Source organism: Scyliorhinus canicula, chromosome 8, assembly GCF_902713615.1.
Source record: "Scyliorhinus canicula chromosome 8, sScyCan1.1, whole genome shotgun sequence".
Taxonomy (NCBI): domain Eukaryota; kingdom Metazoa; phylum Chordata; class Chondrichthyes; order Carcharhiniformes; family Scyliorhinidae; genus Scyliorhinus; species Scyliorhinus canicula.
The window spans coordinates 152,081,040-152,107,043 of record NC_052153.1 but is presented as its reverse complement, the minus strand read 5'-3'; the positions used below and the strand labels follow the sequence as shown (position 1 = coordinate 152,107,043).

Below are 26,004 nucleotides of genomic sequence, written 5' to 3'. Positions count from 1 at the left end.
TGCCCAGCCCCTCTTATCAAAGGAGATCTGAAAGCCAGTACACCTTTTTTCGGGAGCCCTTAATCTTCCAATGAAACTGGTGATTTGGAGGGTGAAAAGAAACCCTTTGTCCTGCAACATTTTCCTGCCTCCTCCTATCCAACAACTATTGTAGATGCAAGCCCAGTACCATCTCTCGTTCAAGAGAAGCATTGGAAATCCCATAGCAATGTGTAGGAGGTGGAGATGTCACCAGATTTTACACCTATTAACACCCCAGGCTCAAATCCCAGGATGGCCCTTGAGTCTAATTATAAATTGAAGTTAGTCTTTTTTATACATTTTATACAGATTTTATACAACTGTCCAAATGTTATTAATAGAGTCCAAAGAGCAGAGAGTTCCAAATACTTGCAAATGAAAACAAATGTTCCGAATAAGTCTGTTTCTCTCTCCACAGATGCTACCAGACCTGCTGAGTTTTTCCAGCACTGTGTTTTTAGTTTAGTTTTTGGGTTTTTTCATCTCTTCCTCCTCCTTTCTATATTAATCAAAATATAGGAGTGGTGCCCTCTGGGAAAGGCAAAATGTTTTTGTCAAATGATATCAGGATATTCCTAAATGATGCTAAATTCGTTGGACCTCAATTTAATTGATAATGGAAATAATGTACTCAAATCTTAGGGTGAGACTTTGATCAAGTTAATCAAGTAACACACCACCCGTCAGCCTGTACTTACCTGACAGATGCCAAGTGCTCCATCTGTTAGTAAGGCCCAGTGACAGGCCATCCTCAGGCATGACGGGAGTTGCCCAATGAAAATCGCTTATTGTCACGAGTAGGCTTCAGTGAAACTACTGTGAAAAGCCCCTCGTCGCCACTTTCCGGCGCCTGTCCAGGGAGGCCGGTATGGGAATTGAACCGTGCTGCTGGCCTGCTTGGTCTGCTTTAAAAGCCAGCAATTTAGCCAAGTGAGCTAAACCAGCCCCTAATGTCAGGCCTATTCAACACTCTGATATTTACAGCTTCTTCCCCACTGTTACAGACTCCTAAACGACCCTCTTATGGACTGACCTGATTAATCCTACATCCCTCTGTGCTTCACCCAATGCTTGTGTGTATATATTTACATTGTGTATTTTATGTTTGCCCTAAGTATTTTCTTTTCATGTACGGAATGCTCTGTTTGAGCTGCACGCAGAACAATGCTTTTCACTGTTCCTCGGTATATACGTGACAATAAACAAATCCAATCGAAATAAATCCAATCCAATTATATCAGGTTGTCCAGCAGAGGGCAACACAAATTGCTTTTACTCCTAATGCTTTTTAAAATGATCAAATTCAGCAATTTTAACTATTCTGCTGAAAACACCTCGATGCTGGCTGCTGATCTATTGTTCTGATAATGGCAAGTGCTATTAACAAATGGTACACATGCTGGTGTCACCTCCAAAACGATCTTCTGAGACTCCACATTCTTTACTTTCAACAACTGTATCTCTCGAGATTCTGAGGGCCAACAATGGGCGCAATTCTCCGGGAAAATTTCTAAGAGTGGTAGCGAGTGGGAATTGCCGCAAGCTTCCTGAGGCTCGGCTCAGTGAGGCCAGCAACACTGTTTAACACTAATTGGTCCACTTAACGCTTCCTGTTGCAAATGAAGGCTCGCCAGCTGATTCGACAGGACCGATCTCGCCAGCCATCCGCTAACAAGATCGAGAAGCACTTAAGCTGCACTTGCTCAGCCAACCCCAGCCAGCTCGCAATAAAGGCGCCCAGGAGACGGGCCAGATTTGGGGATGCTGACCAGGAGAGACTCCTAGAGGCGGCGCAGGGCAGAAGGGATATTCTGTTCCCCCGAGAGCCCCAGAGAATCAGCCACAAGGCAGCCAGTGCTGCCTGGGATGGGGTGATGGCAGCTGTCAGCTCGGGGAGTGTGACCAGGAGGACTGGCCTTCAGTGCCGTAAGAAGGTCAATGACCTACACCAGGCAGCATGGGTGAATAGACCCAATGCCACGCCCCCCCGCCCACCCGGCCAAGGGAGCATGCACCCCCCAGCTAACCATGCAACCCTCAACCCTCCCTCCACCCCCTCCCACTTCAACACTCCCACCACTGTGAACCACGTGTGTGGCTAACGATGTCTTCTCCGTGTGTCCGCAGGAAAAGCTCTCCCACAATTGGCGGGAGAGGGCCCAGACTGGCGGTGGGTTGCCGGACTTAAGAGTCCTCACAACATTCGAGGAACAGGCCCTGGAGGTGACTGAGGTGTCCGAGGACAGAGCGGTCACCCATGCGGAGGCTGGCAGATGTCACAGAGATGAGGAACCACCGGGCTCCACCCAGAGGACCTGTCAAACGTGAATTGTTAATGCCTTACTGACTGACCCAACCCTCCCACTGACCACATGGCCGTTCTCCCGCAGGTCCACCTGCAGATAGCACTGGCACATCCTGGTGGAGGGTGGGGATTGACCCTTTCCTGACTCCAAGGACAACACCTTGCAGGAGAGTTCCGAGGATGCAATTGTTATAGTTGCGGCACAGCTGCCGTCCCCACCCTCCACCAGCGCAGATACACACATGCAGGTGGGGCATGTTAGTGGACAGGCTTCGAGGGCACAATCTGGTGAGTACACTGCTGCTGATGCACATTAGGTGGAGGCAGGAACCCCCAGGCGAGACAGCAGTTGGAGGGCTGCTGGATCCTAGGACCAAGGTCTGACGCTGAACCTGTGGTACAAAGGTACTCGGAGATAATGGAGACGAAAGGGTGCGCCCGGGACATTCAAAGGGAGATATCAGTGTCACTCCAGCAGATTAGTAGCCACAAAGAACATAAAGCATACAGTGCAGAAGGAGGCCATTCGGCCCATCGAGTCTGCACCAACCCACTTAAGCCCTCACTTCCACCCTATCCGTGTAACCCAATAACCCATCCTAACCTTTTTTGGTCACTAAGGGCAATTTATCATGGCCAATCCACCTAACCTGCACGTCTTTGGACTGTGGGAGGAAACTGGAGCACCCGGAGGAAACCCATGCAGCCACGAGGAGAACATGCAGACTCCGCACAGACAGTAACCCAAGCCGGGAATCGAACCTGGGACCCTGGCGCTATGAAGCCACAGTGCTATCCACTTGTGCTACCGTGCTGCCCTTAGAGGTGTCCAGAGGCTACGGCCACAGGAGATGTCATCAGCAATGTGTGACACCGAGGCCAACACTGCTAAAGTGGCAACTGCAGTGGAGAGGTTGGTGCACGACATCGGCAGCATGAGTGAAGGGGTCCAAGGCTTCGCTCAGTCAGTATCGGCCATGTCTGAGGGTCTCAGCAGAATGTCCGACTCGCTGGGGAATGTCACCCAGTACCAGGCCGAACTTGATGAGATTTTGCGGGACATGACCCGCTCTCAGATGGGCATGGCCACGGCGCTGCGGAGCTTGTCCCAGTTGCAGGTGGGCATTGCTGAGGCACTGCAGAGCATGTCCCAGTCATCGAGGAGCATCGCTGAGGGCATCGGCACAATGGTGCAGACCGTGGGGAAGCGTCAGGGCTGGCAGAGCCAGATGGTGCAGGAGCAACTGGGGCTTGAACCAGCTGCCCCTCCATCCCAAGGTGAACACCAGGGCCCTATCAGCACCGACCGGGAGGAAGAGGCCTCGAGTACCAACCTGGACCCATTGTGGAGTGGCGACAGTGGCCATCATCTCCCTGAGTTCTACCCCTCTGATGATGCAGTGTCTCGAGGTCAGCACATGGGACAGGATGGCACGGCTGGGTATGTGCTATCGACTATTGAACCGGGGCCCTTCGGCCTCAGAGCCCCCAGATAACATCCGCCAGGGGCACTGAAGGTCACAGGATGAGGTAGGCAGCTGGCAGCTTCCACCTCAGATGTGCAACCTGGGGAAACACCTAGACATAGAGGTAGAGCTAGGAGGACCTGGCACGTTGAGGATGACTGAGGGCCCCAGGGGAGGGGGTGGGTTGGGGTGGGGGCCAGAACCATTGGGAGTGAGGTAGTGTACAACACATTAAACACCATTTTGTACAACCATTATGATGCCTCTGTCACTTCCTTCTGCAATGCGGGCTGACCACCGGACCCTTTGCCCATCTCTCCAGGCATCCGCCTGCCCACGGGAGTCCACTTGGGTTTTGTGAAGTGCTCACTTAAACACGATTGCCAATTCCCTATTAGCAATAGCCTTCAGCCGCACGGCTAGAGGCCTCAGCAGTCGGTAGGGGTTGCAGGTGTTACCTTCCCCTCCCCAACAAGCACTGGGATGGCAATCCCAGCACCCCCGGGCTCTTTGCCTATGAGCAAAGATGGCTACTCATCTCTTCGGCTTCCACAGAAGCCCTTCTGCCTGGTTAACGTTTTTCAAAAGGAGTAATATAGGCGCCAGCGTGACCACTTGGTGGGGAGGCTACTGAATGATAGGAGGCCGTTGGATATGGGATGTCTCCCATTAGTTGCATGGAAATGGAGATTAAGTGGTGATAATACGGCTAGATCCTGATTTCGCCTAGGGAGCAGGCCGGTTGCATCGCAAACAGTTTGGCGCCTGGTGCAGACTTCGTTTTTGGCTTCTCCCACTATTCCCTGGCCTCGTTTCACTCGAGCGAGAGCGCAATGAGATCAGAAAATCGCACCCAATGTGTTTGTTCTTCCTCAGAGAGTCTTTAAAAGGATTTAGTTGGATCAGACTAGCAGCCACAATCATCATGACTTTTGATTTGAGCTCTCCAATTTGACCCAAAGATGCCTCCTTCACACTGCACTTCCTGAATAGGAAAGCTCTTAGGTTTCTTAGTTTCTTAGGCAAGCTCCTTTCTGTTTCATTCTTATGTACCTAAGTTGTCTTCAGTGTCTATCTCAGTGAGAGGCTTCATTGATCTGATCAGAACTGTGTGGTATGGTGATTGTGAAAAGTCCTATATAAAGGCAAGGCTTTCTTTTTGCTTACCTAACAAATGCTGCAGCACATTACTGGCACAAATTTAAGTACAGAGACATTTTGTCCATACCTGATTCATGCAAATTAACATTTTTGAATCAAATCACAAAGCCTATTCTACTCGTTAACTGATGTGTTTTTCTCCTGTAGGGTGCGGATATGACTTCAGTCTTGTCTGATGGATATTCTCAGTTCGGATCCGAAATGTCTTTAAATCATGATAAGCACGAAGGTACATTGTAATCTATTTATGTATTCGAAATAAGGATTGTGGAATTAATTAATTTTAATTTGACATCAAAGTGATTGTATACATTTTCAGAACCTGCAAATCTGAAAATGCAACACTCTCCGGAAGATATTAATTCCTTGCTCAGTTAGACCAAATTTGTATTCGTCAACAGTGAATATTGGCAGCCTATTCAACTGTGATAGGAATCATGGCCAACCATGATCTTCCCTCATTCAACCTGTGAACATCTTCCAGCAGAGATCATTAGATAAATTGCACCTTTACAGTTCTGGGATCTAAACTGAATAGTGATTAAGAGTGGGAAATCTGAGTCAGTTTTCCAGGAATGCTGAGACCAATTGTAACTCTCCTGCGGTAAGTGCTAACAGCAAAGTAAACCTCCCCAAACCTCACTTCAATCTGCTTTAACTGCTTATTGAACTATTGAAGCCTTTGAATTTCTGATGCTAGACATATTTATGGCCTTTCTGAGTATGGCAGTTGGTTAACTGTCAAGAGCTGAATTATGAGCTGGTTTGTGCAGTGAACTGCACATTGGGAACTACATTAAGATTGCTTGAACTCATTTTAACAAGAGCTCTACAGTGAGGGATTTTGGATGGCCTCAATTTCAATATGGATCCCAGAGGAATAAGGGCATTTATTTCCACCAGTAACTCCTACAAACTAGTGACTGGGTTGATGGAAGAATCATGTTGGTAATTTTCACAGAAGTGAAATACCTAAGGGATTTTTATGGAATTTATTTAATGGATTTATTGCCCTATGTTCCATACAGTATCATGGCATAAGCTACAGTTTCAGTAAAACCATAGCATCACAGAACATTTGTTTAATTGAATCCAGCAATGCAGCAGAAGTGCAGTGTCTCTGAGCCATGAGGCCCAGCTCACCTTTGAGTCTGTCAGTGAATGTATTTCATTCCAAACTTATTCGAACAGTTACAAAACATTAATAATCTGAGGAACATGCTCCCCAACTCACAGTTTTACAGTCTGTACATGTTTTCCCCCCCATTTTGTGTGGCACGGTGGCACAGTGCTTAGATTCGATTCCAACCTTGGGTGACTGTGCAGAGTCTGCACATTCTCCCCGTGTCTGTGTGGGTTTCCTACGGGTGCTCTGGTTTCATCCCACAGTCCATAGATGTACAGCAGAGGTGGATTAGCCATGCTAAATTGCCCCTAGGTGTGACTATGAGGATGGGGTGGAGCATTGGGCGGGGTTCTTTCGGGGGGAGGGGGGGTTGGTGGTGACTCAATGGGCCAAATGGCCTCCTTCTGCACTGCAGGGATTCTGTGACTATGACTTTTCACAATGTTTCCCTCTCTTCCCCTCCCTGCCCCCAGCTTTGATATTGCTGGTGTTAGAATCAATCATTAAGAGATAACAGCTGGGCACTTGGACAAGAAAGGTAATTGGGAAGGGTTAGCAGCTTTTATGGAAAGGAAATCATGTTTAACTAATTTATTGGAGTTCTTTGAATGTGTTACATGTGCTGTTGATAAAGGGGAACCTGTAGATGTGCTGCACTTAGATTTCCAGAAAGCATTTAATAAAGTGCCACATCAAAGGTTATTGAAAAAATAAAGCTTATGGTGTAAGGGGATAACATATTGGCCTGAACTAAAGATTGACTGGTTGGCAGAAAACGAGAGGATATACACAAATGGGTCTTTGTCTGATTGGCAGGATGTGATGAGACCCCACAGGGGTCTGTGCTGGGGACTCCACCTTTTACAATGTATATCAATGACTTAGATGAGGGAGTGAAGGCATGATAGCTCAATTTTCAGATGGCACAAAGATCGGTAGGAAAGTATGTCGTGAAGGAGACATATGGAGCTGGATTCTCTGCTGTCGGGGTTCGTCTTTGCGCCGGCAGCTTAGGGATTTCCCAATGGCGTGCGGCTGCCCACAATGGGAAACCCCATTGACCAGCTGGTTGTAGAGATCTGCATATCTGTGTATATACACAAGGGGTAAATGTAAATGCAATACAACTAAGCAATCACTAGAAGGAGCACGGGAGATGTATAAATACAGACAGACAGGAAGTCAGGGACGCTTCACATGAACGGCAGCTGGTGAGCAGGACACAGACAGGTAGCTCAGATGTAACATATTATAAATGCTGGAGAGAGAACAAACTGACAATAAAGCATCTACTTCAACAGTACGACTACGAGCTTTATTCAGACACAAGGAATAACACACTGGTGAGACGGAGAATCCCGGGCCGTGCCACAACAATAATCTGGAGTTTGTAGGTGGATATAGATGGGTTGAGTGAATGGCAAAAAATTGACAGATGGAATCTAATGTAGGAAAGTGTGAAGTTGTTCACTTTGTCAGCGAGAATAAAAAAACAGAGTATTACTTAAATGGAGAATGACTAAGATGCTGAGGTGCCAAGGGATCTAAGTGCTTTGGTGCATGATTCACAAAAAGTTAGTATGCAGGTACAACAAGAAAACTAATGGAATGCTACTCTTTATTACAAGAGGAATATTATTACTGCGAATTTTGAAATCTGAAAGAAGAACATAGAATGCTGGAAAGTGAAGGCCTGGAAGCATCTGCAGGGAGAAAAAATAGAGTTAACAATGTGAGTCTGTCTGACTCTTTGTGCGCGATGTAACCAAGATAAGAGTCCTTTCTGGAGGGAATAGTGGGGTCATAGTTCACCCGGCATCTAACAACACTCTGTTTATCTTTTGTGCCCCGGCGGGGAATGCCCCCCCCCTCCCCCCCCCCACCAGATACCATTCCGCCTGATCCCCTTTTGTGGGGGACCATTACTGAATGACGTCCGCTGAGGGTCTCCTTAGCGAGGCTGATTGATGCTGGGATGCCGTTAGATCCGGCGCAAACATGGCTAAGTGGGTTCTTAAACTCACTTTGCCACGCGAGACAGGGCCCCGCCCAATGTAGGTGGGACCCACATCGCAACATTGCACGAGATCTGGCTAGAGCTCACACGGCATGAAGGCCATCGGGAATCCCAGGGGTGGCCTATTCCAGGATCTACCAGCCACGTCTCGCTCTGGTTCCGGCAGGACACGGCATGTAGATCACGCTTGTCATCAGAACCCAGATGGATTTGCCATTAACCCCTCTTTCTCTCTATAAAAGTAAAGATGCTATCCTTCAGTAATGCAAGGCATTGGTGAGACCACATCCTGAATACTGTGTGCAGTTTTGGTCTCCTTATTTAAGGAAGGATGTGAATGCATTGGAGGCGGTTCAGAGAACCTTTACTACATTGATACTCGGAATGAACAAGCTTTCAAGGTTAAAAAGATGGGTTTGTTTCCATTGGAGTTTAGAAGAGTGAGGAGTGACTTGATTGAAGTAATTATGATCCTGAACAGTATTGACAAGGTGAGTGTAGAAAGGATGTTTCCGCTTACGCGTGAGTCCAGAACTAAGGGGCACTGTTTTAAAATCAGGGGTCACCAATTTAGGATAGTGATGAGGAGAAAGTTCTTTTTTAAATAAATTTAGTGCACCCCATCCTTTTTTTCTAATTAAGAGGCAATTTAGCGTAGTCAATCCACCTACCCTGCACATCCTTTTGGTTTGTCGAGATGAGACCCAGGCATACACGGAGAGAATATGCAAACTTCACATTGACAGTGACCCGGGGCTGGTATCGAACCCGGGTCCTTGGCGCCGTGAGGTGACGCGACTTTGGAACTCTCTGCCTCAGAAGGCGGTGGTGGCACCGAGTGTCGCTCTATGCGGATGACCTATTGTTGTATGTGGCAGACCCGATGAGGGGAATGCTGGAGGTGATAAGGATTCTCCAGGAATTTGGGGACTTTTCGTGGTACAAGCTCAACTTTGGGAAGAGCGAGCTGTTTGTGGTACACCTGGGGGACCAGGAAGGGGGGGGGGGATTGGTAGGCTCCCATTGAAAAGGGCGGAGAGGTACTTGGCGGTGCAGGTGGCCAGGAGCTGGGGGGCCCTGCATAAGCTTAACCTTACAAGGCTGGTGGAGCAAATGGAGGAGGAGTTTAAGAGGTGGGACATGTTGCCGCTGTCTCCGGCGGGTAGGGTGCAGTCAGTCAAGATGACGGTGCTTCCGAGATTTCTGTTCCTGTTTCAGTGCCTCCCCATCCTTATCCCGAAGGCCTTTTTCAGATGGGTTAACAGGAGTATTACTGGGTTTGTGTGGGCACATGGGACCCCAAGGGTGAGGAGGGTGTTCTTGGAGCGGGGCAGGGATAGGGGGGGCTGGCGCTGCCCAGCCTCTGTGGGTACTATTGGGCTGCCAATGCAACGATGGTGCGTACGTGGGTGATGGAGGGGGAGGGGGCAGCATGGAAGAGGATGGAGATGGTGCCCTGTGTGGGCACGAGCCTGGAGGTGCTGGTGACGGCGCCGCTGCCATTCCCTCCAACGAGGTATACCACGAGCCCGGTGGTGGTGGCTACCCTCAAAATTTGGGGGCAATGGAGGCAGCACAGGGGGGAGGTGGGGGCCTCAATGGGATCCCCGATACGGGGGAACCACCGGTTTGTTCCGGGGAGAATTGATGGCGGGTTCCTGAGTTGGCACAGGGCAGGTATCAGGAGGTTGGGGGACCTGTTTATAGATGGGAAATGTGCGAGCCTGGGTGAGCCAGAGAGGAACTTCGGGCTCCCCCCGGGGAACGCCTTTCGGTACATGCAGGTGGGGGCGTTTGTCAGGCGGCAGGTGGCGGGGTTCCCTCTGCTGCCACCGCGTAGGGTCCAGGACAGGGTGCTCTCGGGGGTGTGGGTTGGGGAGGGGAGGATCTCGCCGGCGTACCAAGTGATGCAGGAGATGGACGAGGCCTCGGTTGAGGAGTTGAAGGGTAAATCGGAGGAGGAGCTGGGTGAGGAGATTGAGGAGGGGACGTGGGCGGACGCCCTGGGGAGGGTGAACTCCTCTTCTTGTGCGAGGCTTGGCCTCATCCAGTTTAAGGTGCTGCACAGGGCTCACATGACCGGGACAAGGATGAGCCGGTTCTTTGGGAGTGAGGACAGTTTCCTTTATTTAGATTCTGGACCATACTCTCAGAATCAAATATGTCACTCTCCATCTAAGACTTCTTTCATATCATGATCGCTCATCCCAAAGGGTCACGCACAGCTAGATTGCCAATTATTCCTTTCCCATCACACAATCCCCAGTCTAGGATGACCTGTACAGTCCTTGTGGAAATAAGATATGTCTGCCCATTGAAAACACCCTCCATCGCGTTGTGCGGCACTACCATTGAGCTAAACGGGATAGATTCAGAACTGATCTAGCGGTTAAAATTGGACATTGATAAGGTGCTGTCAACCATCAGCAGCAGCAGAATTGTATTCAACCACAATTGACCTCATCATCAGATTCAAGCCAGATGAACAATCTTTGTTCAATAAGGAATGTCGAAGAACAAGCCTGATGTACCAGAAAATGAGGTGTGAAGCAACAACACACTACCGCAAGCATGCTAAACTTAGTCAGCTAAGCAACCCCAAAAACAGTGGATCAATGGATTCACGTAAAGCTCTGCAGCCCACGTGAATGGTGGTGACCAATTGAATTGCTAAGAGGAGGAGAAGGCTTGACGAACACTCCCATCCTCAATGGTAGGGAGCCCAGCACAAAAATGCAAAAGACAAGGCTGAAGATTAGCCCTTCAGGCTGAAGATGGTTGCAAGTGGATAATCCAACCTTGGCCTCCTCCTGAGGTCTCCAGCATCTTGGATTCCAATCTTCAACCAATTTTCACTTACCCCATGTGTAATCAAGAAATAGCTGAACACACTAGTTAGCACAAAGGCTATGAGCCCCAAGAATATCCTGGGTATAGTGCTGAGGCTTGTGCTCTAGAACTAGCCACGTGTCGAATCAAGCTGCCTTAATACAACGACAACGTTAGCATCAACAGACAATATGGAAAATTACCAAGGTATGTTGTGTTCACAAAACGCAGAACTACTGTAATCCAGTTGGGTCAATTACTGCCCATCAGTCTACTACTCATGACATACCAATAACCATCTTCGAGATAAATCATTCAACTAAAACTGCATCTATCATTTCAGATGGATGTAAAAGATCCCATGGGACTATTTTGAAGAGCAGGGGATTTATCCTCTGTACCCTGGTCAATATACTATCCCTTAATCATGAAAACTGATTACCTAGTCATTATCACATTGCTGTTTTTGGGATCTTTCTGTGCACATATTGTTGCTGCTTTTCCTACATTATAAAAAAAGGAATCACAAGATGGCGCCGGAGTGTGGCGACTCTCTGCGAGCTCTCCCTAACAGATACCATTTTTACTTATCTTACAATCGTTCCAATCTTTTCATAATCAAAGTCCCCTCCCAACAGGCTTACTCACTCTTCCAATTTCTTCCAAAGGGCAGGAGATACAAAAGTCTGAGAACACGCATGAACAGACTCAAAAACAGCTTCTTCCCCGCTGTTACCAGACTCCTAAACGACCCTCTTATGGACTGACCTCATTAACACTACACCCCTGAATGCTTCACCCGATGTCGGTGTTATGTAGCTCCATTGTATACCTTGTGTTGCCCTATTATGTATTTTCTTTTATTCCCTTTCCTTCCCATGTACTTAATGATCTGTTGAGCTGCTCGCAGAAATATACTTTTCACTGTACCTCGGTACATGTGACAATAAACAAAATCCAAATGATAAGTTGCCTATTTGAACTGAGGCAATCTTTATGGGAAGGGATATCCAAAGTGCCATTAGGTGCGGAGTTCCAGGATTTTGACCAAGCAGCGATGAGGGAGCAGCGATATATTTCCAGTCAGGATGGTGAGTGACTTGGAGGGGAACTTGCAGATGATAGCATTGTCATGCATATGCTGCCTTTGTTCTCATGGTTAATAGAGATCTCGGGTTTGGAAGGTGCTGTATAAAGGGCCTTGGTGGGTTGCTGCAGTGTATCTTGTAGATGTTACACACTTCTGCCTTGTGCATCAGTGGTGGAGGGAGTGAATGTTGAAGGACGGTTTGCCGAATCAAGCAGGCTGACTTTGTCCTGAATGGTGTCAAGCTTCTTGTTGTTGGAGCTGTAGTCATCCAGGCAAGTGCAAAGTATTGCTCATGACTTGTTCCTTGTAGATGATGGTGGAAAGGCTGTGGGTTAGTGTTAATGAGGTCAGTCCATAAGAGGGTCATTTAGGAGTCTGGTAAAAGCGGGGAAGAAGCTGTTGTTGAGTCTGTTTGTGCGTGTTCTCAGACTTTTGGATCTCCTGCCGAAGGAAGAATTTGGGAGAGTGAGTAAGCCAGGTGGGAGGGGTCTTTGATTATGCTGCCCACTTTCCCCAGGCAGTGGGAGGTGTAGATGGAGTCAATGGATGGGAGGCAGGTTTGTGTGATGGACTGGGCTGTGTTCACAACTCTCTGAAGTTTCTTGTGGTCCTTGGCCGATCAGTTGCCATGCCAGCCAGATAGCATGCTTTCTCTGGTGCATCTGTAAAAGTGGTAAGTGTTAATGTGGACATGCCGAATTTCCTTAGTTTCTTGAATAAGTATAGTTGATGTTGAGCTTTCTTGGTGGGAGCGTCAACGTGGGTGGACCAGGACAGATTTTTGGAGATGTGTACCCCTTGGAATTTGAAACTGCTAACCATCTCCATCTCCGCCCCATTGATGCTGACAGGGGTGTGTACAGTACTTTGCTTCCTGAAGTCAATGACCAGTGGCGCGGGTTCAATTCCCATACCATACAGACGCCTGAATGTAGCAACTAGGGGCTTTTCACAGTAATTTCATTTGAAGCCTACTTTGACAATAAGCGATTTTCATTTCAAATAGGAGTCTGATGTAGGAGTCCTTGTTGTCGAGATGCTCGAGGGATGAGTGTAAGGCCAGTGAGATGGCGTCTGCTGTGGACTGGTTGCGGTGGTATGCAATTGCAGTGGATCAAGGTGTTCTGGGAGTATGGAGGCGATGCACTTCATGACCAACCTCTCGAAGCACTTCATTACGACGATCATCACCGTCTCAAGGACAATAAAGGCTGGCCTTTCCAGTGAGGCTCACTTCCTGTAAATGGTCAAATAAAAATGTTTTAACAACTGCAAGCAACTAGTTATTTATGACTTAAATCCTCACCATTTAATTAACTGTGAGGGATTTTGTGACTGCAGGCATGGCAATGCCAAATTTGCGGCTGGTTGTCTTTTTTTTAAGAGTACCCAACTATTTTTTCCAATTAAGGGGCAATTTAGCTTGGCCAATCCACCTATCCTGCACATCTTTGCGTTGTGGGGGTGAAACCCACGCAGACACGGGGAGAATGTGCAAATTCCACACAGACAGTGACCTGGGGCCAGGGTTGAACCCAGGTCCTCGGCTCTGTGAGGCAGCAATGCTAACCACTACGCCACCGTGCCACCCTCGCAGATGGCTGTCTTAACACTTTTGTCCATGTTCCCTTTCACAAGGAATGCCCAAGATTGCTCCTTGGCCACCAGGGTTTCCCAATACTGTGTTTGCTCATGAATTACTGTTGGACCACTAATGCAGAAGAGGAATGATACAATTTAAAATTCAAACTACAATAATGTACCACATTAATGGTACGGTGAAAGGACACTTTGCTGGTCAAGGATCTTTTTTCCAAACTCTCCTGGCACATTGTACAGAAAAGAATAATTTGCTCTGTACTCAAATTCTGCTCAGCAAGAAGACTTTCTTCTTGAAGCATCGTCATAGTCAGCTTCAGGTTGAGATCTGTGAAGCTGATTTATTCAAGAACCCATCAGCAATGTAACCGGTCTTATGCCACTGTACTTCAAACATCAAAGTCACCATTCTCCAAACCCCTGGAGGCATTTTCATTCTCTCTATATGTGCAAACATCTATGACTGTCTGAAAGAATCTACTGTGACAAATATTATTAATAGCTCCAATTTTTATTGTTCAATGAAATATGATGGCATCGTCTCTGGAAGTATAGCCTACTATGAACACTCATGGCTATAAGGATGGGGGACTAGAGGACTGGTGTCCATGGAACCTATTCTCCACCAAAACCTAACTCATTCAGGAAAGAACTGGAGAAAATAGAGTGAAAATCTGGTGTTACAATTAATTTGAGCTCGTTTTGACTTTTTTAAAAAGGGATCCTCATGGTAATATTCCCTCTTTCAACATTAATTTCAGCTCACTAAATTAATGTAAATACTTTGTACAACTAACATTTTGATTCACCAATTATAGAGTGACTGTTAACTAACATAATTTTAGCAATTGCTTTAAAATTGAAATGGGGTGGGGGTATGTTGACCCCTGCATATTTATGATGTATAAATTTGAACATTTGAAAGCTGACCTATCATACAACCCATTTTTTTTAGACTGCAGGAATTCCTGTCCCAGGAGATGCCTTTTAATCGCATGTGCAATCGTGTTGATTTTTGGGGCAATGGCAGCTGTTTTAGCCTGTGCAATCATATTTGGAATACCACCCAAACAGCCAAGTATGTAACCATAATACAAATGTGTTCAGCTTGTTTAAAATAAATATTGTTACATTAAGAATGATCACCTGGTAATCATTACAACATAGAAGGTTCAGATGATATTAATCATGGGAGTGAAACTTGAGCAGTGTATTCCCCCTCCTCCACAGAGATTAGATACAGCTTTGAAAGCAATTTCTTTCCTGTACTATGTGGTACAGTCTTTGCAGTATCATGCTGTTCTATTCGTGGTCCAATACTGCACAATCTCAATGGTGGCAGCATGTATCGGAAGTATGAAAGTGTGAACACATGATTAATAATGATGGTGTCATTATTGAAGATTATTGTTGGGAGGTTATCTGCTATATATGAGCAGGAAACTCCTGGGTTCAGTATCTTGCTTGTGGTAAGGTACTGGACCTAGCTGGGCTGACAGTAATGGGCTATAATGTGTCACATATGACTATGTTTTGCATATGTTCTTCCACTTAAGAGACAGGCCTTCATTGATCACTTGTGTACATTACACACATGAATATGAACATTTGAAAGTATTTTATTATTGTGTCTCGTAGCTTCGGTGCTTGGGATGACTGGATTCAATAAATTACATTTCTGTGCATTTGTTGTAGTATTTATTCTACTTATTCCCATTTGTAAAAGTCATACTGAATTACAATTCTCATGATAACTTTCCCTCTGTTACATTCTGCTATTCTGCTTGACCTAGCTGTGCAATAACTAATTTGATGACCTTCCTTTGTGAGTGTGGGGTGCTGGTGCTCACTAAGCAAGGTCTCTCCATAACTAAATTGACTTAAAAACATAAGAAATAGGAGCAGAAAAAGGTTGCTTGGCCCTTCAGCCTGCCACTCAAGACAATCATGTCTGATATTCAACCTCAACTCTACTTTCCTGCCCGTTCTCCATTTTCCTTGATTCCCTGAGTAATCAGAAAAAAATCTATTGATCTCTGCCGTGACTATATTGAACAATGGGGTATCCAAAGCCTATTGGTGTAGATTCAGAAACATCTGAGCGATGAATTTCACCTCTCAGTCCTAAATGAGCCCCCATTTTTCCTGAGGCTGTGTCCCCATGTTCTAAATTCTTCAGCCAGGGGCTTTTAATTTCTGTGTCTACCTTATCCAGGTAATGCATTTATTGAGAGACTTTGGAAGTGTGTCCTTCTTATGTGGTAAACTGTAATCAGCCGATTGATTGGCACCCCATCACACCTTAAACATTCGCTCCTTCCACCACTGATGCACAGTGACAGCAGTGTGTAGGATCTATAAGTTTCACTACAGCAACTCATCAAACCTCCTTCGACAGCACCCTCCGGACCTGCAACCACTACCACCCAGAAGGATAAGGGCCGCAGATGCATAGGAACACCAGCACCTGTAAGTTACCTTTCAAACCGTGCACCACCCTGACTTGGACTATATCCTCATTCCTTCACTGTCGCTGGGCCCTGGAAATCCCTTCCATCTGTGTAGACGAAGTGTTGGAGCAGTCTTGGCAAAGGGTTTCACAAAATCTCCCAATGTGTTTCAAAAATCCTCCTTCAGGCCACCAGCAGCAAGTGAACAGTAAAAGGTGTTTTGTCTTTAAACGGCACATGAAATCCTCTGCAATAACTTGCTGATTCCCAATCAGCTGGTCTCGATTAGGAGGGAGCAATTGAAAGTTCTTTTCACCAAGATGCCATGCGGTCTCCTTTTAATGACCGCTAGCAGTGGTGATCAGTTGCTTAATGATCCTACAGGCAACCATTCCTAGATTGTTCTTCAACCCCTTTGCCACAACTGCATCCTGAGCTAAATATGGGTGAGCCCAGCATTGCAACTTAATACCCCATCCTATGTAATGTTCTTGTCGGATGGCCTGATTTATTACAAGAACACTCGTAACCAAAACTAAAAACTATTTATAAACATTAACCATGGGTAAACTAAGTACAAAACAATGGATTAATAACAGTAAAATCATACACAAGCAACCTCTCTCCCAGCTCTCCAGTCAGTCTGAGGTCAGCTGGCTTTAACATTCACTTATACACCAGTGAGACTCCTAGTGGTCAGTCAGTGAATTACAACACAACACGATATCACTACATCCTGGTTACCTTGGAGACTGTTTCGCACGTAAAGTATCCAGAGAAAATTGACCCCAATATGCTTCTGAGCTTAATGCCGAGGAGTTAAAATAACAAAACCAAATGAGGAAACTGGCTGCTTCACAGGAGATGTGATTATACTTGCTGACAACAATAGTCTAAATGCTTTTTTTATTTTTCCCATATCGCTTTGCTTCAGTAACCCGGCTGTGTAAGACCACCTCTGGCACGAATGGCTTTCTGTGTGATGACCGCAGAACCTGTCTCACTTCCACACACCTGTGCAATGGTGCAGTAGACTGCAGCAATGGAGAGGATGAATCAAACTTGTACTGTGGTATGTATTTCACTCCAGTATTCTCAATCCACATTTTCACATATAATCACAAAATTGTTACAGTGCAGAAGAATCCATTTACCTGTCTGCATCAGCTCGCCGAATGACTTAGTGCCATCCTCCTGCCTTTTCCCCCGTACCCCTGCACATTGTTTCTATTTAAATAATCACCAAGTGCCCTCTCGAATGCCTCAATTGAACCTGCCTCCACCACACATCCCGGCATTGCATTCCAGACTCAAACCACTCGTTTAGTTTTTCTCATTTGCAAATCACTTTATATCTGTGCTCTTTTGTTCTTGATTCTTTACATGAGTGGGAACAGTTTCTCCCTATCCACTCTGTCCAGGCCCCTCCTGATTTTTAACACTTCTATCAAACCTCCTCTCCAAAGAGAGCAGTTCCAAGTTCTCCAATATATCCCCATAACTGAAATTTCCCGCTCCTAGAACCACTGAAGCAAGTACTTGGGTGGCACAGGAGCATAGTGGTTAGCACTGTTGCTTCATAGCTCCAGGGTCCCAGGTTCGATTCATGGCTTGGGTCTCTGTCTGTGTGGAATCTACATGTTTTCCCCATGCCTGCGTGGGTTTCCTCTGGGTGCTCCGGTTTCCTCCTACAAGTCCCAAACGACGTGCATGTTACGTGTATTGGACATTCTGAATTCTCCCTCAGTGTACCCGAACAGGCACTGGAGTGTGGCGACTAGGGGGTTTTCACAGTAACTTCATTGCAGTGTTAATGTAAGCCTATTTGTGACAATAACAAAGATTATTATTATTGATGCAGTTGAAGAGTTTACTTCAAAAGCTTACACTTTCCTAATTTAGCTTCGGCACATTATAGAAGGCAGATATGTGTACAGAATTTACTGGTCATGAGGAAGATTTAATTATATATTTGCATCCTTTAGACATAAGCACCATTACAATGTCAATTACTAATATATCATATTGTTATGGGCCAGGGTTTAGAAAACCCCAAAGTGTATCATGGAGTTCACCTGACCCACAATTTTTAATAGATTGTGGTATGGGGAGCACACGGCCCACTCTACAGGTGTGGTACAGCAGAAATCGAAAAGTATTTTTTAAAGCAAAACAATGTTTATTCTATGAACTCAAGTTAACCTTTTGCTGGCTTTTAAAGCAGACCAAGGCAGGCCAGCAGCACAGTTCAATTCCCGTACAGCCTCCCCGAACAGGCGCCGGAATGTGGCGACTAGGGGCTTTTCACAGTAACTTCATTTGAAGCCTCCTTGTGACAAAAAGCAATTTTCATTTTATTTCATTTTCGTTTAATACATACAGTGAACATCTTAGCAACCATCAATTCAAATACAACTCCCAAAGACTACAACACTAAGTAATCCTTAATAACTTCCCAAACAACATCCTGACAAAAGAAACACCTTTTAACAGAAGCACATTAGGTTTACATTCACTACTGAGAACATTTATAATTCTGAATTCACCAAATGATCAAGAGATAGTTTTTTCATAGCAGAGTGATCAACAGTATAGCTGCTCTGTCTGGCTTCAGCTCCAACACTGAAGACGAAACTAAAACACACCTTGCAGCCTTCTCAAAAACAAAGTAAAAAGCTGACAGACAGCCCAGCTCCACCCACTCTCTGACATCACTGCAGTAGTAAACACCCATTTCTTAAAGGTACCCTCACTACAGATATTTATATACACTCCCATTTATCAACACCCATTTTGAACATAGAAAATACAGCACAAAACAGGCCCTTCAGCACATGATGTTGTGCCGAACATTTGTCCCAGATTAAGAACAAATCAATCTACACCCCAGCATTCTACCGTAATCCACGTACCTATCTAATAGCTGCTTGAAGGACCCTAATGTTTCCGACTCAGCTACTTCCACAGGCAGTGCATTCCATGCCCCCACTACTCTCTGGGTAAAGAACCTACCTCTGACATCCCCCCTATATCTTCCACCATTCACCTTAAATTTGTGTCCCCTTGTAATGGTTTGTTCCACCAGAGGAAAAAGTCTCTGACTGTCTATTCTATCCCCCTGGTCATCTTATAAACCTCTATCAAGTCGCCCTCATCCTTCTCCATTCTAATGAGAAAAGGCCTAGCACCCTCAACCTTTCCTCGTAAGACCTACTCTCCATTCCAGGCAACATCCTGGTAAATCTCCTTTGCACCTTTTCCAAAGTTTCCACATCCTTCCTAAAATGAGGCGACCAGAACTGCACACAGTACTCCAAAAGTGGCCTTACCAAGGTTTTGTACAGCTGCATCATTACCTCACGGCTCTTAAATTCAATCCCTCTGCTAATGAACGCTAGCACACCATAGGTCTTCTTCACAGCTCTATCCACTTGAGTGGCACCTTTCAAAGATCTATGAACATAGACCCCAAGATCTCTCTGCTCCTCCACATTGCCAACACCCCTATCGTTAACCCTGTATTCCGCATTCATATTTGCTCACCATGCACGCTTGCTGCTGAAATGAGGCACATCAAGGACTTCCTGTGGGATAATAGCTACCCTAATCACATCATTTTGTTCTGTATGTTGTACAAACTCATGAACAGGCCTAAGGCCATCACATCTAGCCCTGAAAAATACTGATTACCCTGGAAGGTCAAGGTATCTCAAAGATTTGAGCAATAGGTGAAACTAGTTGTTACACGTTGCTACTATGTAGTAACAACATGTGCAGAATTCGCCACTAACAGAACAAAGCCAAAAAACCGTTCCACCTATCACAGAAATGAGTTATGTGGTGTATGAATTTTTTCTGCCAGTATGGTGCTAGGTACATAGGCCATACGTCCCAAAGACTGATGGATCGTATCAGGCAGCATGTCCCTTCCTCTCTTCGCAACAGGCAAGGTACAGCCCATTGCGAACCGAACCAGCCTGTGCCTGTAAAACTCAAAACAGTGTCCAACACCAGATGCGATTTTGCAATTGGACATTTGCTAATAATCCTCAGTACTAAAAATTACACTGACAACCAATTTAAGATTATCAGTTGGACTAGCAGTGTGGCATTTTTGCATGTAAGCTACATATATTAATACAGAAGGCCCTGTTATTTTCAGCCAGGAGAGACACACACGCAGCCAGGAAGGACACATACAAACATTGTGCCTATTGCAGCTAAGCAAAATAAGTGGTAACCATTTGCTGGTCCATTCCTCAGGGCAATGCTTTGATCAATCAGAGTCAAACTGCCTGGTTTGAATTTTCAAATTAACTGTCAGTCATCATTAACTGGTGTATTCTCCATGGTAACACCTCTACCAATCAGAATTCACTTGACAACCAATCAGCACTCTCTTCTCATACAGAATCAAGTTGTTGTTTCTCCAACATTGGAATTCTTGCAATTGTCCTGATGAGTACAAGATGAAAAGCTTTGACAAAATGTATTTTTTGTATCATATTTTGTATTGCTGTGTACTCCCTCCGTACTTCTGCCTGGGCTTCTCTTTGCCCTCATGTGGGTCTGAATTTGTCACTGTTGCCCTGTGTGTCTTATTTCTGAGTGTTTGCCTCCTATGGGGTGCAGCTGCTTGTGATATTTATTACCCTAAATCCAGAATAGTAACACAGAGAAGCCTCTAGAACCAATTCAAATGTGTTAAATTAATAGAATGGGAAACATAGAAATATAGAGAATAGGAGCAAGAGGAGGCCATTTGGACCTTCAAGCCTGCTGTCAGAACTAAGGAATAAGGAACACAAGGGGAAAGTAGAAGAAATTCACATTTTAAATTTGCAAAATTATGAAGCAATAAACATTTGATACAAGATGGCCACTGTTGTGTTTGAATATTACAGCTAATCATTGACTAATTTGGCAGCCCAAATGTAGTTTCTCTTAATTAATAGTTGATATGATCAGACTATTATGGATCATTATGGAAGTTTGGAGACTCTCCCAGAGAGAGAGGTTTTAAATAGTATAGTGTTTACGTGGACAGGCTTAACTTGCACAGGAGGGCCGAGAGTCGTTGTGATAGTACGGTCGCCTATGTCATGATGTGTATATTGACTGGGATGTAGAGTCAACAAGTTAATCATAATGCTTCTTACCACTAGATGGAACCACAGAACAGCCATATATATATATATATATACATATATATATATATATATATATATATATATCATGTGACTTCTGGGATTCTGGGTAGAAGATGGTTAAGCATGAAAGAGATCAGTTGTGTATTTGAGAGTTCTGTAGTTAGATATAGCATAGTTTAATTCAGTAACCTTATACTTTAGGAATACGTACAAATCTTATTTAGTAGTGTTAATAAATTAGATTTGTTCGTTAATAAAGCTTGTTGTTCTTTGTTCAACACCACACATCCAAGCCATCCAGGTAAAGCAAAGCAGAGAACAACACAGCCTAGTCTGCATCACTTTATACCTTTATCCACTACAATGTCAGAAATGCTACCTGAAGCATACTCAAATTAACCTGTATAGCTTTTTGTTATATACCGGACTGGTAACCTGGAGATTGTGGCAAATTGTGAAAACAACTGAATAAATCTAACAATTTGCAGGCCAACTTTAAAAAAAAACTGGTTTGTCAATGCCCTCCAGGGAAGGGAACCTACCTAACCAGGCCCTGACCTAGTGACTACAGTGCCACACTATGTGACTGACTCATAATTGCCTCAGATCAACTAGGGATAGGTCATAGATACTGTTGGTATTTCCCTACATCACTATACCAAATAATTTAGAAATATTGAGAGATAAAGATTGATGGAAACTCTAGAAAAATGGTGGCCAGGTTTGGAGGGTGCGAGCATGAAATTCTCTCTGGTTTCCCACCCAACTCTACCTGGGGTGGGCAAGGCTTTAGACTCACCCCAATTGAGGCCCTTGAGAGAAGGTGGGGGCATCTCCATCAGAAGCCAGCTTCTGGCAGCTCCAGGCAGTACCTCTTTCTCCCACTGCAGCACTGTTGCTGGTGGGACTGGAGAGCTGCAGCCAATCTGATTGGCCAGCAGTTCTCCAAAGCCAGACTTCCTCCTGGGTGAGGGGCAGAAGTCCTGCCATATGAATGTTCGTCAGAGCGTAAAATGGCAACAGGGCTCTCGGAGCCAGCGGGGATGGCTGGCCTATGTTTTTACTATTTCTCCAGGGTTTCTGCTAATCTTCTGCTGAATGTCTATTGGCAGATTATGAAGACCTCCACAGGAATTCTACTCCATTCTCTGAAATTTTATGAAAAATGTACAGAAGTAGCTTTGACCATTACACACCTTGTTATCCGTGCATTACCTTTTCTGAACAGGAGACCTACCTCATAGCCTCCCCAAATATTTAGTTTTTATGTGTGGCAACCAGAGATCCTGGACCTATATAGACAGAAAATGTGATGGAAAAAACCATTGTGGAGACTGCTCCGATGAATCAGGTAATCGAACCCTTTCAATGTTCTCGCACACTATAATTTTATGACCGATTTATTACTATGGGATGTGGAATGAATCCATGTTCACAATGGTAGTCCATACAATGATACGAAAATACTCCAAATATGTATTGGCTTCTGTCCTAACGTTCCATAAGTCTTCCTGGTACATACTCCAAGTGGACAGGCACTTTTTTCCAAGCCTTTGCCAATTGCTGTACTGAATTAGGTGCAAAGGCAAGTGTGGCCTTTGCGCCACTGCGTGGGAAAGATCCTTGTCACTGCTTAAGTGCGCTAACAAAATGTACAAATGTTATATTGAACACAGCTCACAGAGGAACAATACCTGTGCTACTGGTGGGCAGCCTGCTGCCCGGCAGCCACATGCGACCCACGAGACATTTTGTTGATCACTTCCCACACATACAGTTGTCACATTCCAGTTGAATACTGTTACGTTCTGGTTACTACAACTCTGCAAACAGCATTCAAACCCTGGAACGTTTGAGGACTGAGTTCTGGGAAAAGTTAGAAAAAAAAGTGAATGCAAGCAGAATATATGGTAGTAAGTAAACCTGAGTATTATGTTCAACATAGATCAAGACTGCAGAACATAAATACCCACTGGTAAAATGTAAGTTTAAGGCTGATGTCAGGAAGCAATTGACTACAAAATGATTAATACCTAAAGTGATAATCAGAGAAAGCAAGAATCTTTCAAGAGGCACTTCGATTTCATCATGACAGAGATGTAGGTTTCCATGGAAGGAAAGATTTGGTGAACCAAACAAATATCTTACTTAACTTTGGAAAATTTACTGCAATCTATATAGCTTCTAAATTAATAAATGATTGTGCAGAACTGAAATACCACTATTTCAAAAGGGAACACACCAGTCAATCCACCACTCTCTGCTGAGTGTTCGTACATAGAGGCCTGGAAATTGATTAGCCCCTGATAAAGGGTGCGGGGATCACAACATATGATTAACACATACCAGTTGCTTCTGATGTGGGCATTATGTAAACTTATACTGTATGTTCATTTAAATAATTGCAGCTTTCAGTCAGCGAAGCACATTGTTGAGTCACTACATGCTAGACCAGGGGTGGGCAAACTTTTCCGTGCAAGGGCCACATTCAGAAATTCACAATTCACAAAGGGCCGCATAGTATATTAAGTAAAATAATTACTTCACCCGGTTATGATTCTGGGCGCCTCATATAGAACATAGAACAGTACAGCACAGAACAGGCCCTTCGGCCCTCGACGTTGTGCCGAGCAATGATCACCCTACTCAAGTCAACGTATCCACCCTATACCAGTAAGTAACCAAACAGCCCCCCCCCCCCCCCCCCCCCCCCCCCCCCCATTAACCTTAAAAAAAAAATTTTTTTTTTTTTTTAATGACTTGGTGGGCCGCAGAAATACCTTTGCGGCCCGCGGGCCGTAGTTTGCCCACCCCTGTGCTAGACCTAGGGGCACAAAATCATGAGAGGCCAGTGTGAGTTCAAGCTAGCCTTCTCTACTTAAAGCCAGCCTGCATCTCTTAAAGGGGAGGTGTATTTTGGCTGGAGCAGGTACTGAAAGTTATTCTAAAACCATGTTTCATCTGGGAAAGGCTCAATTATGGCACAATGTTGGCAGGATGTGAGCTGCACGATTTTGGATGCTGCACTGGAGGCTTTAATGCACATGGAGAACATAGAACATTGCAGCGCAGTACGGGCCCTTCGGCCCTCGATGTTGCGCCGACCTGTGAAACCATCTGAAGCCTATCTGACCTACACTATTATAGCAGGAGTGGCATTTTAAAAAATCTTTTCATGGGATGTGGGCATCATTGGTAAAGGCAGTATTTGGGGTCCATCCCTAATTGTATTCGAAAAGGTACCTTCTTGAACCACTGCAGTCCATTTGGTGGAGGTTCACCCACAGTGCTATTGGGAAGAGAGTTCCAAGATTTTGATCCTGAAACAATGAAGGGCGATATAGTTCCAAGTTGGAATAGCATGTGGCTTGAGGGGGGGACTTGTAGCTGGTGGTGTTCCAATGCATCTGCTGCCCTTGTCCTTTTAGGTATCAGAGGTCGCCGGTTTGCAAAATGCTGATGAAGGAGATTTGGCATGTTGCTACCGTGTATCGTGTAGGTACACACTGCTGCTACTGTGCATTGTTGGTGGAGGGAATGAATAGTCTAGATGGAGGATGGTGTGCCAATCAAGTAGGAGCCTTTGCCCTGGATAGTTTTGAGGTTCGAGAGTGTTGTTGGAGCTGCTTCATCCATCCAGCAAGTGTAGGTTATTCCATCACACTCCTGATATGCACCTTGTGAGCAGGCTTTGGGGAGGCAGACGGTGAGTTATTCCCAGCTTCAATATTTATATGGCTAATCCAGTTCAGTTGTTAGTCAATGGTATCCCCCAGGGTGTTGATAGCAGACGATTCAGTGCCAAACTCTCATCAGTGAACAATCCTAATAGCCATGGAATAGGACCAGAAAATGCTGGAGTCAGTAAAGGCAAATGAAGCCAGGCAGCAAGAGCATCAATGGTAGGGCTGATAGCATTCAAGCCAAGAACCTAATAGAACGAATGCAGCTAAAACGTGTACAATATCTTCTAACTAACATTGAGCAAGGTGACAGGAAATATTCATTTGTTAAAAAAAAAATACATGCATAGGTTTAAACCATTAACGAGCATCACAGAACAATGACGGGGCTGATTTAGCTCACTGGGCTAAATCGCTGGCTTTTAAAGCAGACCAGGCAGGCCAGCAGCACGGTTCGATTCCCGTATCAGCCTCCCCGGACAGGCGCCGGAATGTGGCGACTAGGGGCTTTTCACAGTAACTTCATTGAAGCCTACTCGTGACAATAAGCGATTTTCATTTTCATTTTTTCATTTCAATGGATTTAAAAATGATATAATTTGAACATTTTGTTTGTTTTAAAGAATTGCAGTGCCTTTGTTCTGGATGGAAATGTGTTACCGTCTTCTTCAGTGACTGTGATTGCATACCTAAGAGTCGCTGCAAAGACAACATTCAGGATTGCAGTGACATGAGCGATGAAAAAAACTGTACAATGTGACAGCTGAATGGACTTCTCCCATTAACCTTGATATGTTTCTCTGCAATGCTGCATGGATGATATATATTTATTTCTGAACATTGTGCTACCATAAAGTAAAGAGTAAACATACATAGCAGATCATATTAGCTTAGATCAGGGGTGGGCAAACTTTTCCGTGCAAGGGCCACATTCAGAAATTCACAATTCACAAAGGGCCGCATAGTATATTAAGTAAAATAATTACTTCACCCGGTTATGATTCTGGGCGCCTCATATAGAACATAGAACAGTACAGCACAGAACAGGCCCTTCGGCCCTCGACGTTGTGCCGAGCAATGATCACCCTACTCAAGTCAACGTATCCA

At 45.1% G+C, this 26,004-nt stretch overlaps 1 protein-coding gene across 1 annotated transcript in view; it reads left to right on the top strand.

Moving 5' to 3' along the window:
* Positions 1 to 25,754, top strand: part of LOC119969928 (low-density lipoprotein receptor class A domain-containing protein 1-like) — a 55,607-nt gene extending 29,853 nt beyond the window's left edge. The window contains exons 5-9 of the mRNA XM_038803896.1: positions 5,101 to 5,182; positions 14,570 to 14,692; positions 16,999 to 17,136; positions 22,443 to 22,565; positions 25,521 to 25,754. Of these exons, the coding sequence (XP_038659824.1) occupies positions 5,101 to 5,182; positions 14,570 to 14,692; positions 16,999 to 17,136; positions 22,443 to 22,565; positions 25,521 to 25,657 (603 nt within the window). The 3' untranslated portion in view covers positions 25,658 to 25,754. The remainder of the gene's footprint in view (positions 1 to 5,100; positions 5,183 to 14,569; positions 14,693 to 16,998; positions 17,137 to 22,442; positions 22,566 to 25,520) is intronic.
* Positions 25,755 to 26,004: the final 250 nt, after the last annotated feature.